This window comes from Aquarana catesbeiana, linkage group LG02 (genome assembly GCF_042186555.1).
Source record: "Aquarana catesbeiana isolate 2022-GZ linkage group LG02, ASM4218655v1, whole genome shotgun sequence".
In the NCBI taxonomy this organism is placed as follows: Eukaryota; Metazoa; Chordata; class Amphibia; order Anura; family Ranidae; genus Aquarana; species Aquarana catesbeiana.
The window spans coordinates 48631321-48645027 of record NC_133325.1 but is presented as its reverse complement, the minus strand read 5'-3'; the positions used below and the strand labels follow the sequence as shown (position 1 = coordinate 48645027).

The following is a 13707-nucleotide window of genomic DNA, read 5'->3' as shown; positions in this document are numbered from 1 at the left end:
AGTCTTCCCTCTACTCTTCATTACCAAAACTCTTTATGTTTTCACAGAATGCAACACGTTCTATGAATGGAGGAGGGGGGATCCTGTCATTTATCCACCTCTACTCCATTCAGAGAACATGTTGCATTCTGTGAAAACAAATTTTGTTAATGGAAGCGGGAGGGCAGGTGTCAGGAGGCCTTCACAGTTGCAGCCACTACTCTTAACCCGTACAGTGCTGGAAGTTCACAGCTGTGAGGGGGGGGGGATCTGGAATCTTTAATTGAAGGATTTTTACAGTAAGCAGCCACCAGCAAGGACATAGGACTCCTTTCATTAGAGATGGGTTATGTGACTGAAGCTGTACACCAAAAAAAATGTTTTAAATAAAATTCATCTTTAACCACTTCAGCTCCAGGAATATTTACACCCCCCCCCCCCCCCCCACTTGACCAGGCCATTTTTGTGATACGGCATTGCGTTACTTTAACTGACATTTGCTCGGTCGTGCAACGCTGTATTTAATTGATGTGTTTATTTTTCCTGAAAATAGAGCTCTTCTTTGGTGGTATTTGATCACCTTGTGCGGTTTTCTATTTTTTGCGCTATGAACAAAAAAAAACTATTTGGGGGAAAAAAAAAAAAAAAATTACTTTCTGCTGTAAAACATATCCAATAAAAAGTAAAAAATTTAATTTCTTCGTAAATTTAGGCCAATATGTATTCTGCCAGATATTGTGGGTTAAAAAAAAAATTGCAATAAGCGTGTGTTCAGTTGCGCAAAAGTTATAGTGTGCGTGTAAAGGCAGGCGTCACAATACTTTTGGTAATATAGTGTAGCTGGTGCAAAATTTATTTTTAGGGAGCAGCTATTGGTCAAAGGTTTTTTTTTTTTTTTCTGGGAGTAACTTTTATAGCTTTATTCTGTTTTAGTACTTCTAAGCAGAGGAGGTGACTTGGGGCAAACTTGATTGAGCCAACTACAAGCCTCCCAATAACAAATTGCTATTTGTCATTGTAGTGTAATCCAGTCCTTTATAGCTTAAGGTTTCTAATCACGGTACAGATCTGTGTAGTACTCGTGGCACTTCTGTTTGGAAGTGATTTGTATTGTGCTGCCATTCACTTTTATTAATGCATGCTGATTATTTCTTTCAGGGTGTATCCCTGGCTCCGGGGTCTGGCTTACACCTCGCTAGGAGTGTTTTTAATGGGATTTGTGCTCTGGAACATTGACAACATCTTCTGTGACACGTGGAGGTACGTTTTTACACTTTTTAAAGAAAATTTAAATTCATGATCCTACTTTTAATCCCTGTGCAGATGGCAAAAAATGTTCCAGCAGAGGAAAGGAATCCAGCGTATTGCTGCGGCTTCATTCACAGGTGGATGTGGATAGTTGTGGCCGCTGAGCCTGCACTGAGCCAGCACAATGCAGTGACAGATTGACAGTGATGTCGACTGTCCACCAGTGTTCGGGTGTAACCTCACACAGAGCGATCACTTGCTGTTAGGAGTAGATGATGATCCATGGATGCAAAGAGCTTGTCTCCAGGGATAAACATCTGTCCGTAACAGCAGGTTATTGCTCTATATGCGAATATATCCAAACACCAGAGGACAGCTAATACCAGCTTAGTGATGTCACTGGTCTCTAGTGAAGGGGTAGGCTGCATTCTCAGTGATGTCACTGGTCTCTAGTGAAGGGATAGGCTGCATTCTCAGTGATGTCACTGGTCTCTAGTGAAGGGATAGGCTGCATTCTCAGTGATGTCACTGGTCTCCAGGGAACGGATGGGCTGCGGCAGCTAACACCACTGCCAGCCTGTCTTTGCTTTGTATAGGCTCGCCAGCTGTAATTATCCGCACCCACCTGTATATCCAGCCGATGTGATGTGTACCCAAATAAAATTGACGTCCTTTTTTCCCCACAAATAGAGCTTTCTGTTGGTGGTATTTGATCACCTCTGCGTTTTGTTTTGTTTTTGCGCTATAAACAAAAAAAGACCAAATTTGAAAAAAAAAGCAATATTTTTTACATCTTGCTGTAATAAATATCCCCCAAAACATATAAAAAAATTAATTTCTTCCTCAGTTTAGACCAATATGTATTCTTCTACAAATTTTTGGTAAAAAGAAAAATCGCAATAAGCGATTGGTTTGCGCAAAAGTTATAGCGTCTACAAAATGGGGGATAGATTTATGGCATTTTTATTACAATTTTTTATTTTTTTTTACTAGTAATGGCGGCGATCTGCAATTTTTTTTTTTTTTTTTAATTGGGACTGCGAAATTGTGGCGGACAGATCGGACTTGCACTATTTTGGGACCGTTGACATTTATACAGTCTTCAGCGTTAAAAAAAAAAAAAAAAGCCACTGATTACTGTGTAAATGTCAATGGCAGGGAAGGGGTTAACACTAGGGGGGCAATCAAGAGGTTAATTGTGTTCCCTCGGTGTGTTACTGACTGGGGGAGGAGACTGATCGCTGCTCCTAAGTACTAGGAACAGACAATCTGTCTCTACTCCCCTGACTGAACGGAGATCTGTCTGTTTACATTGACAGATCTCCATTCTGTCCTTCTCGGGAGCAATCACGGGTAGCCGGCGGCCAAGCGCATTGGCTCCTATGCCATGCGGTGGCCGCGTGCCCCCTATACTACTCAAAGCGCCCACTGTACAACTACGGCGATTCGCGCAGGAGTGCCATACTGCTGCCGTCAAACGATGGCGCGCGGCTGGCAAGTGGTTAAACAAACCGGGAGTGAGGTGGTTGGAGTTTCTGTTGGCCCATTTGAAAGAACGCCGGTCTAGGCTCTGCACGGATCCCAACAATAATGTCCAGATCCGCCCAGTTTCCTGACTGGCAGCTTGCTCAGCTTCTCATTACGCCGCGGGGGAGAATGAGCCAGCCTTTCCTGCCCCCTCCATAGCCGGGAGCTCCAGCCACCGCTCTGTGCTCAGAGCGAATCCAAGAACTGAGCATTCATCCGTCTTTAATCACTCGGTTCTCTGTGTAGCGCCAATTGGGGACAGCTGCAGCCATCTAAGTGAGTGTGTATGTTTGTTTTAATTTTTATATCCCACGCTCTTTTTTTTTTTTTTTTTTTTTTTTTTAAATAAATTATTTTAAAGAAATTCAGGGTAGGTGACCGGTCCTCTTAATAACACACACAATGATGCTTCCCTTTGCGGTACTCCTTCTACTCCTATAGGTCTGTCAGAGCCTTTGAAAATCCCCAGTACCCAGGTGTGTGTCATTTTCTTTGCTTCCATCCAGGATGGATTGCTCAAGCCTGAGACCCTTTTCAGACGGGGTGGACCCCATCCAGCGGATCCGCCTGCTCAGCGGGGAATCTTTCTGCTGATCCCTGCTGAGCAGGCGCATGACAGGTCTGTGTCTGCTCCGCCATGCAGAGTGGACACAGCCTGCTTTTCTCTCTGGTACGTTTGGATGGAAACAGACTGCAGAAAATACCGGGTGCCCTGTCCATTTGTTTGTATTGTTGAAACGTGATATAGCAGTGGTTCTCAACCTTTCTAGTGCCGTGACCCCTTAATAAAATTTCCCAAGTTGTGGGGACCCCTAACAGTAAAATTATTTTCGTAGCGTGGTTTGTCAGCACCCAAGGCAAGACAAGTAATTTGCACCCCTAACCTATGGACATTTAGCGATCCCTGAGTCCCTTCCACTTGTACAGTATTAAAACCCCTTATGGTACATTTTAGGATGTACCACTCTCTTTTTGTTCTCCTTTTATTTCCCTTTTATCTCTCTCTCTCCTAATTTCTTGTTCTTTCTCTTATTCTTTCGCCCTCTTTTTAATTTGTTCCTCCCCCTCTTTTCCTCTCCCTTTCATGAATTCTCCATTTTTATTCCTTCTCTTCCTGCTTGGTGGGGGGATGAGTGGCAGTGCTGGGGGGAGTTCTGATCAGCCAACTTGGGTGCTCTTGATCAAGGTCATCTGCTGATCTGAGAACTGTAGTGGGGACTTTTAATGGCAACTCTAATCACATGTAGCGTTACTCACTGTGTCTCCAGCTCTGTGGTGTCTTGCAGCAGTGACACTTATGCCGAAATCAGGAGATGGGGGTCTCCTCCAACCCCTCCCACTTCACATTCCTCACCAGTCAGCTGACCTCTAGTCTCTGCCCCCCACCCATGCCGTGAACTGAATGGGCGGCTGCGAAGAGGCTGAATGGGCGGCTGCGAGCTCCAGGAACAGCCCAGCTGGGCGGCCGCAAAAAGGCCGGGAGAGCGGTGTGGGCTTCAGGAACAGCCCAGGATCTGGGGACCCCTGGCAAATCGTCATTCAACCCCCAGGTTGGGAACCACTGTGATATAGGGACCTTAGATTGTAAACTCCATGAGGACAGGGATTGATGTGATTGTACAGTATGTAAAGTGCTGCAAAAATTGATGGTGCTTTGTAAATGCATGTAATAAAAAATATTGGGGAACAAAGGAAAGGGGAGTGTGTGCTGTATGGGGAGGAGGGGGTGTATTGCTTTGCCCTGCATAAGTTCACTTTGTAACTTTTCCCCATTCAAGGTATTCTTCCAAAATCAAGGATAAAAGAAATTCAATACCATAAGGTGCCTTTGCATCTAAACCAGTCTTTATCAACCTCTTCAACACAGAGGAACCCTTGAAATACCTTTCTGGTCTTAAGGAACCCCTGTTAGAAAATCTCTCTCTCTCTCTATCTATCTATCTATCTATCTATCTATCTATCTATCTATCTATCTATTTATATATATATATATATATATATATATATATATATAATCTACGCCTCATGATACATAAGTGTGACATTTCTTGGGAAGAATTCACTTGTGATCATTGTGAAGAATTACCCCCTTTATAGATAGCTAAGCAGATCAATGGTGTCAGTGGGAACTTATCTGAGAGGCAGAAATTGGTCATTGCACAAGGAACCCCTAGCAACCTCTGGAGGAACCCTAGAGTTTTATGGAACCCTGGTTGAGAAACCCCGATCTAAACATTCCACCTTTTAGGCATTTGTGTTTTAAATCTTTCTCCTGTAAATATTACCAAATAAAAAAACTCATGTTATTTTCTTCCAGGAATGTACGGCAGAAGATGCCTCCGGTCGTCGGGGCTGTGACACAATTCCATGCCTGGTGGCACATACTCACTGGACTGGGTTCTTACCTGCATATTTTATTTAGGTAAATCCCCATTATTGCCCCTTTTATGTGGCACTTTAACTGATTCCATATTGCTTATTACCAAAGAGAACCTGTTGCTTCTGTGTGCTTAAAAAATTGTACTGAATGGTACAGGACACCAGCATATACTGTCTGCTTACCATGGAAGCTCCAGAACACCACCCCAAGTTGAACCGGTCAGACACTACACTCTTTAAAAAAAAAGACCTGTACTATAGAATCTTTGCCCAAAATACAGGTGGAGGGAAAGTTACTAGTCAGCAGTATTGCCTGTAGGCCCTCTGCAGCTGATCTGCCCCCCCCCCCCCCCCCCCGCCCCCATTACTGACTTGATATACCTTGTTCTGCTCTTTGTGAAGGCGACCATCTTGGTAGAGGTAGGACTGCGCTTTCTTATGGCAGAGCTGTCTGGTAGAGGATTGGTCAAGTAGCAACAGGAGAGGTGATGGAAGCATAGATCAATAGAATGGGATGAAACCTAATCAGGGAGGTTTTTGTACTGCAGATCCCCAGTTCCAGCTTCCTCTTTGGCAAGGAGAACAGTGAGCAGGACAGTAAGGACATCCCCAAATCTGGATAGACTAGCAGTCAGAGGGTAGTAGTGCCTTGCATGATCTCACACTGCAGATATACAGCTGTAAGGCTACCCAACAGGACAAGTAGATTTTTTAGGGTACTGAGTAGGCAGATTTAAAATTTGAAGATGTTCCTGTGACATTCCGTGCACCGGAAACTGTACTGGTGTAAACTAAAGCCATTGGAATACATGGAAAACACTGTGCATGCATTTTTAGTCCAGAAAAAAAGCGCACGGAACTGCATCTGGTGTGAACTAGCACTAATTGTCGGTAGAGGAGTTAGCATTGCATTGTGGGATGCAAGTCAGGCGATTAGAGTTTACATTTAAAAGCTTTAAAGTGTTATTAAACCCACAACAGTAAAATCAGTCTGTAGATGCAATAAAGCATGCTTGTTATATTTACTGTGGAAACTAAGGGGTTAATACTCTGCACTGTGTAAAAATGCTGTTTGACCCTGTATGCACAGATCCTCCCCCTCCTTGCATTGTCTCCAAAACATGTCCGGATAAGACAGAGTTACTGGAGTCAGGCTGCACATGCTCAGTTTGGTGTGTATTGCTAGAGTGTTTTTTTTTTCTTGGGAGTGTGCATATGATCAGCACAGGGCCAATCAGCACTGTCCAGACAGAGGGTCAGGGGTCCTGCATCCTGATAGGACAGCCAGTGAAGTATGAAAACTCCTCCTACAAACTTTAACCGGACACTGATAGAAGTCACAAGACTGCTATATACTGTCGATGAAAAAAGGTATTTAGCAGTTTATATTTACTAAAACTATTGCATTTCCATGTTGTGTACTGTGGGAGACCAGATATGGTGAATGCAGGGTCCTGGGTTTAGTAACATTTTAAGGTTTACTAGGTGCATGAACACTAGGTTGGAGGTGGTATGAGGAAAAATCTCAACAATTGTATAATATGTGCCAACGCCCGGTAATGCCAGCTTTTGCCTAGTATTGCTGGTTTATGCCGTGTTTTTTTTATCTTAGTGGAATAAGGTCCTCAACACATAGGTGTTGATTTACTAAAACCGGAGAGTGCAAAATCTGGTGCAGCTGTGCATGGTAGCCAATCAACTTCTAACTTCAGCTTGTTCAAAAAAAGCTTTTTGCAAAAAAAATAAAACTGGAAGCTGATTGGTTGGTTTCTATGCAGAGCTGCACTGGATTTTGCACTCCCAGGTTTTAGTAAATCTCCCCCATAGCATTCACAGGATTGTGATGCATCATACGGTGCCATTCAGAGTTCTTTATGGAATCTCACAACACCTGGTGAAAGTTGTACTTCATCTTTTCAATCCCAGTTTCTTCAGTGTTACAGCTTCGATGGCTGAGTATTGTGACGTGGGCAGAAAGGACATGATATGGGTGCTTCTGTTAATGCTTGTGTATATATAGGCTCTATAGGTCTCAAACTATTGCAAAAAAAGTCTTCCATTCTTCACTACGGTAAATGTGGGTACTTTTTTGCTATTAAAGGAGAACTACAGCAACTACATTCTGCACTCCTGTGACCCATTTTCAGCAGACAGCAGGCTGAAGCCCACTGTCAGCTGACGTCGGAGGACCGATCCAGGCTGGGGAAAAATTGTGAACATATGGTGTCGGGATCCACCCAGGAGCCTGGACCAGCACCCGGCTCAGGCTCTTAGGTATCCGCTAAGAGCCTGAACAGTCACTCCCGCCCCCTCCACAGCCCAGCTCTCCAGTGAGCATGGGGAGGGGGGCGCAGAGCAGAGAGCGGTGACTGACCGTTGTCACCAGTTCTCTGCTCACAGAGCTGTGAGTCTTAGAGCCCAGCGGGGGAAAGGTGCAGCATCGGTCCACCTTGGTAAGTATGATTTCTTTTCTTTTGTACATAGAGGATCCAACAACTTTTAAACACTTTTTGTGCAAAAGCAAGTCACCCTAGACTTATGGATGTATGTCACAGCATTCCAAGGGTGGATCTGCATTTTTATGAGTCTTTTATAATATGACCATCCTTCAGCAGTAGAACTTGACGTCTTTGTATCTGGTTTACAAGCTGATGTGATTTAGTGACTATGATGTAGCATGCTAAATTAAATTTTTGAATTGCTTTATTTTGACTGTTTTTATGTGCTTTGTTTCAGTTTGTACACACGAACTCTCTTCCTTAAGTATCGGCCAAAGGTGAAGGTGAGTAATTTTAGTGTTCGACCTCTAGCTCCATTATACTGCATGTTGTATTTTCTTCCTTTTTTTTTTAAGAACTAAGGATAGCATTCAGAGAGGTTGTGAGAGAGCCACCTTGGTTGTTACATCTGCATTTTGTTCAAGTAACACTGGGGTTGATGTACTAAAACTGGAGACTGCAAAATCTGGTGCAGCTCTGTATAGAAACCAATCAGCTCCTGACTTCAGCTTGTTCAATTAAAGGGTAAGTTCACCTTTACAAAAAAATCTGTAAGGTGAAATTACAAAGGACGCCCTCCTCGTCCCGCTGACTTAGAGCGTGGCAATCTCTCGTTCTGCTATAGCCGCCTCACCGGATCGGGGCTTAGAAATCCCCTCGACTTAATCTCAGTGGTCTGAGGAGGCCTGTAATGCTGCAGGTGGTCAGAGGAGGCCTGTAATGCTGCACGGTGGTCTGAGGAGGCCTGTAATGCTGCACGGTGGTCTGAGGAGGCCTGTAATGCTGCACGGTGGTCTGAGGAGGCCTGTAATGCTGCACGGTGGTCTGAGGAGGCCTGTAATGCTGCACGGTGGTCTGAGGAGGCCTGTAATGCTGCACGGTGGTCTGAGGAGGCCTGTAATGCTGCACGGTGCTCTGAGGAGGCCTGTAATGCTGCACGGTGCTCTGAGGAGGCCTGTAATGCTGCACGGTGCTCTGAGGAGGCCTGTAATGCTGCACGGTGGTCTGAGGAGGCCTGTAATGCTGCACGGTGCTCTGAGGAGGCCTGTAATGCTGCACGGTGCTCTGAGGAGGCCTGTAATGCTGCACGGTGCTCTGAGGAGGCCTGTAATGCTGCACGGTGCTCTGAGGAGGCCTGTAATGCTGCACGGTGCTCTGAGGAGGCCTGTAATGCTGTACGGTGCTATGGACGGTGCTATGAGAGGCCTGTAATGCTGCCCAGTGCTTTGGATGCTGGTGGTCAGAGGAGGCCTATTGTAATTCTGTACACTGGTCTCGGGTCTGTAATGCACAGTGCTCTGGATGCCAGTGGTCAGAGGAGGCCTGTAATGCCCACGCAGTGCTCTGGACAGATGGTCTGAGGGGAGGCCTCAGGCCTGCTGTAAATGTAATGTACATTAGTACTGCACACTCACAGTGGGTGCTCTGTCTGCTCTGGCTGTTGGCACCAGCTGTAATGCACAGTGCTGTTCTGGTCTCTGGCAGTCGCAGTGCACACAGTTGCTTTAACTCGCTTGCTAGGAGCCGAAGCAGACGGAGCTCTGTGAAAACCGAAAGTTAGTTCACGAAGTTAAACGTCCCTGCCTCACGTTTTCGTTTAATTTGTTACGCAACGAAAACTGATTTGATTTTCGTCAGTGGACGAAAATGTGGTGTACTTTTCGTTTAGTTTTCGTCACTGTAAAAATGTCGCTGACGAAAACTTTGATGAAACCGTTTTTGTCGACGAAATCAACACTGCCCCGGACACACGATCCGAAAATCGAACGACAGATCCGTCTGACTTTTCTCACTTGCTAGTCGCAAGTAGAAATTAAATAGGTTACTATCAAAGTTACGATAATTCTCGTACGACAGAAAAAAAAATTCGGAAGTGATGTAATGTGTTGTAGTGTATTTGCGTTGTATTTTCGGATAACTGTGCTGATTTAAACGAAAATCGTACAATCTGGCATCGTACGATAAGAATTTTTCATGTTTTGTCCGATCGGATAATAGCCGGTTTACGACAGTTGATCTGATATCGAAAGCTCTGTACTAACAATCAGATTATCGTACGATCGATTTTGAAAGCAGTTATTTTCGTCCAATTTTCGAATCGTGTGTACGGGCCATTGGTAGTGTACCGAAATGAAAATGACAGTCACTGAAAATTCAGGATGCACTTTGCCGAAACCAAAATTGACGGTTTTTTAAAAATACCGTATTTATCGGCGTATAACACGCGCCGGCGTATAACACGCACCTCAATTTAGGAGGGAATTTTAAGGGAAAAAAACTTACATTTAAATGCCCATCATTGCAGCCTTCTCAGTAAAGCCTTGCCCCAGTGCAGCCATGTCAGTGCAGCCTTGCTAGTGCAGCCATGTCAGTGCAGCCTTGCTAGTGCAGCCATGTCAGTGCAGCCATGTCAGTGCAGCCATGTCAGTGCAGCCATGTCAGTGCAGCCATGTCAGTGCAGCCTTCCCCAGTGTCCAGTGCAGCCTTGCCCCAGTCCAGCCTTGCCCCAGTGCAGTCTTGCTGAAGCCTCTGAGCTTCAAAATCGCCGACCGCGATTTGAAAATGGCGCCGCCGGCGCCGAAATACACAGAGCCGGTCCTCGGCTCTTCTCGGAGGCTCTCGTTCACTTTCGGCTCCACTCGGACGGTGAGCGGAGCTATCCGAAACTAGCCGAGTATACTCGGCTAGGTTCGGGCGGTGCTCAAGTGAAACCGAAAGCGGCCGAGAAGAGCCGAGGACCGGCACTGTGTATTTTGGCGCCGGCGGCGCCATTTTCAAATCGCGGTCAGCGATTTTTTTCGTTCTGACAGGTCAGGATCGCAGGGGATCGGCGTATAACACGCACCTGCGATTTTCCCCTGATTTCTAAGGGGAAAAAAGTGCGTGTTATACGCCGATAAATACGGTATATACAGTGGGAAAGTATTCAGACCCCCTTAAAATTTTCACTCTTTGTTATATTGCAGCCATTTGCTAAAATCATTTAAATTCATTTTTTTCCTCATTAATGTACACACAGCACCCCATATTGACAGAAAAACACAGAATTGTTGACATTTTTGCAGATTTATAAAAAAAGAAAAACTGAAATATCACATGGTCGTAAGTATTCAGACCCTTTGCTCAGTATTTAGTAGAAGCCCCTTTTGATCTAATACAGCCATGAGTCTTTTTGGGAAAGATGCAACAAGTTTTTCACACCTGGATTTGGGGATCTTCTGCCATTCCTCCTTGCAGATCCTCTCCAGTTCTCTCAGGTTGGATGGTAAACGTTGGTGGACAGCCATTTTTAGGTCTCTCCAAAAAATCTCAATTGGGTTTAAGTCAGGGCTCTGGCTGGGCCATTCAAGAACAGTCACGGAGTTGTTGTGAAGCCACTCCTTCGTTATTTTAGCTGTGTGCTTAGGGTCATTGTCTTGTTGGAAGGTAAACCTTCGGCCCAGTCTGAGGTCCTGAGCACTCTGGAGAAGGTTTTCGTCCAGGATATCCCTGTACTTGGCCGCATTCATCTTTCACTTGATTGCAACCAGTCGTCCTGTCCCTGCAGCTGAAAAAACACCCCCACAGCATGATGCTGCCACCACCATGCTTCACTGTTGGGACTGTATTGGACAGGTGATGAGCAGTGCCTGGTTTTCTTCACACATACCACTTAGAATTAAGGCCAAAAAGTTCTATCTTGGTCTCATCAGACCAGAGAATCTTATTTCTCACCATCTTGGAGTCCTTCAGGTGTTTTTTTAGCAAACTCCATGCGGGCTTTCATGTGTCTTGCACTGAGGAGAGGCTTCCGTCGGGCCACTCTGCCATAAAGCCCGACTGGTGAAGGGCTGCAGTGATGGTTGACTTTCTACAACTTTCTCCCATTTCCCGACTGCATCTCTGGAGCTCAGCCACAGTGATCTTTGGGTTCTTCTTTACCTCTCTCACCAAGGCTCTTCTCCCCCGATAGCTCAGTTTGGCCGGACGGCCAGCTCTAGGAAGGGTTCTGGTCGTCCCAAACGTCTTCCATTTAAGGATTATGGCGGCCACTGTGCTCTTAGGAACCTTAAGTGCAGCAGAAATTTTTTTGTAACCTTGGCCAGATCTGTGCCTTGCCAAAATTCTGGGGAGGTGCGTTTTTGGTGGGTTAATCCACAGTGGCTAGATGCAACTAAATTAGATAAGTATCCAAATACAAAAAGGAATTTTGAAAGCCATTCATGCAAGTATATGTAGTATTACATGTGAGAGGCATTTTCTTGCTTTTAATTTCTTTTTTTCTTTTTGCACAGTTCATGTTTGGCATGTGGCCGATGATTGTGGTGGAACCTCCGAAGAAACACTGACAAAGCCCAATCGAAGAACCACAAACATTCCAGAACGGTCCCGGCAGAGTGCGACACGCCTTATCTCCAGCGTTCTGAACACGGACATTACATATATGCATCTATGTATAGCTACAATACACGTGTGTGCGTACTCCTGACTGTGTACGCACATCTTTTATACCAAGTTATATAAGTGTTGGTTGCACTGGTACTGCCAGTTACAGACAGAACTTCACTGTTTGGTTTTTGGAACTAACGGATAGGTCATTGGACTGTACAACTTTTTTTTTTTTTCTACTTTTTCTATAAAAAAAAACAAAACCTTTTACTTGCCCCTTAAATGTGCATTCACACCCCGCTCCTGAGTCCCTGCTTTGTACAGGAGGTGGGGCCCTCATATACACAGCAGGGTGGGAGAGGGTCCAAGTTTACCCAGAGATAGGCTTTAATAATACAGCCCAAGCGCCATTGACTCTAATGGGCCGTAAAAAAAAAATAGTACAGCAATCCTGGTAAACAAGTGTTACAAACTCATCCTAATCCCAGGTGGGTGACGTTATGCGCACAGACTGTTGGCACAACTTATTTGATAAATTTGACTTTTTGTTTTGTTTTTTATTTTTTTGTTTTTTTAGCAGTTATAGACTGGTTCTGCCAAAGTTGTGCAAGGAGAGAATAGTGCCGTTCAAGTGACCTCTGCTGCATTTGTATTTTAGAAATGACTACAATCCAGCTGAAACAAAAAAAAAAAAATGGTTTCCTGCAAACAAAATGGTGTGCCTGTGCCGTCAATGAAGAGACATCGATGTCTGCAGGTTCTTCCAGGACTGTCAGTCTCCTGGTCCCCACTGCTCTCAGTGGCTCCTCCCATGGATGCCTACTTCACTTCCGGAGACAGTAGAGATATAGGGGCTGTTGGGAAGAACCACTGAGAGCTGCGGGGGGGAGGCCAGGAGATCAGCTCTCTGTTTAGCAACACGCACAGTGGGGGAGGGAAGTATTTTACTTGGCATACTTAATATTGAATGTTTGGTGGACGGATGATCTATGCTTAGAAACAGTGCCTAACTTATTTCTTAATAAATTTGTATTGATCCTTTATGGAGAATCTTGTGTTGTGTCCATTATATTTTATTATGAATTGATGAATCTTACAGCAGAACGCAAAAAAGTTGAATACGTTGTTGAGATACATCTATGTGAAATCATTTATTTATTTATTTATTTTTCCCCTACCGACGGTTTTGTAATTCTATTTAGCCAGTCTTGTGATTGAGACACACTCTACAGGGGTGACACCACTATTGCAACTTCCTGTCTGATGCTTCTCCTTAGTCCAGCAAATGAAAATCACGATTTTTTTTTTGCTTAGAATAAAAATTCTCATGATTCTCGCGACGTAAAATCTTTCACAGTATACAAAAAAAAAATGGGCTAACTTTACTGGTTAGTTTTTTTTTTTTTTTTTTTTTTTTTTTTTATTCATTAAAGTAATTTTTTTTTTTTTAAATTGCATTTGAAAGACCGCTGCGCAAATACAGTGTGACATAAAATATTGCAACAACCACCATTTTATTCTGTAGGGTGTCTACTAAAAAAAAATATATATATATATATATATATATATATATATATATATAAAATATAATATAATGTTTGGGGGTTCTAAGAAATTTTCTAGCAAAAAAGAAAAATGATTTTAACTTGAAACCAACAAATGTCAGGAAAAAAAAGGTTTAGTGTGGTTAAACTTTTTTCACTTACAC

At 44.1% G+C, this 13707-nt stretch overlaps 1 protein-coding gene across 1 annotated transcript in view; it reads left to right on the top strand.

Annotated features, from left to right (window-relative positions):
• ACER3 (alkaline ceramidase 3) overlaps window positions 1–13049 on the top strand; it is a 115677-nt gene extending 102628 nt beyond the window's left edge. Inside the window, exons 8-11 of the mRNA XM_073612857.1 lie at window positions 1138–1239; window positions 5072–5176; window positions 7870–7915; window positions 11906–13049. Of these exons, the coding sequence (XP_073468958.1) occupies window positions 1138–1239; window positions 5072–5176; window positions 7870–7915; window positions 11906–11959 (307 nt within the window). The 3' untranslated portion in view covers window positions 11960–13049. The remainder of the gene's footprint in view (window positions 1–1137; window positions 1240–5071; window positions 5177–7869; window positions 7916–11905) is intronic.
• Window positions 13050–13707: the final 658 nt, after the last annotated feature.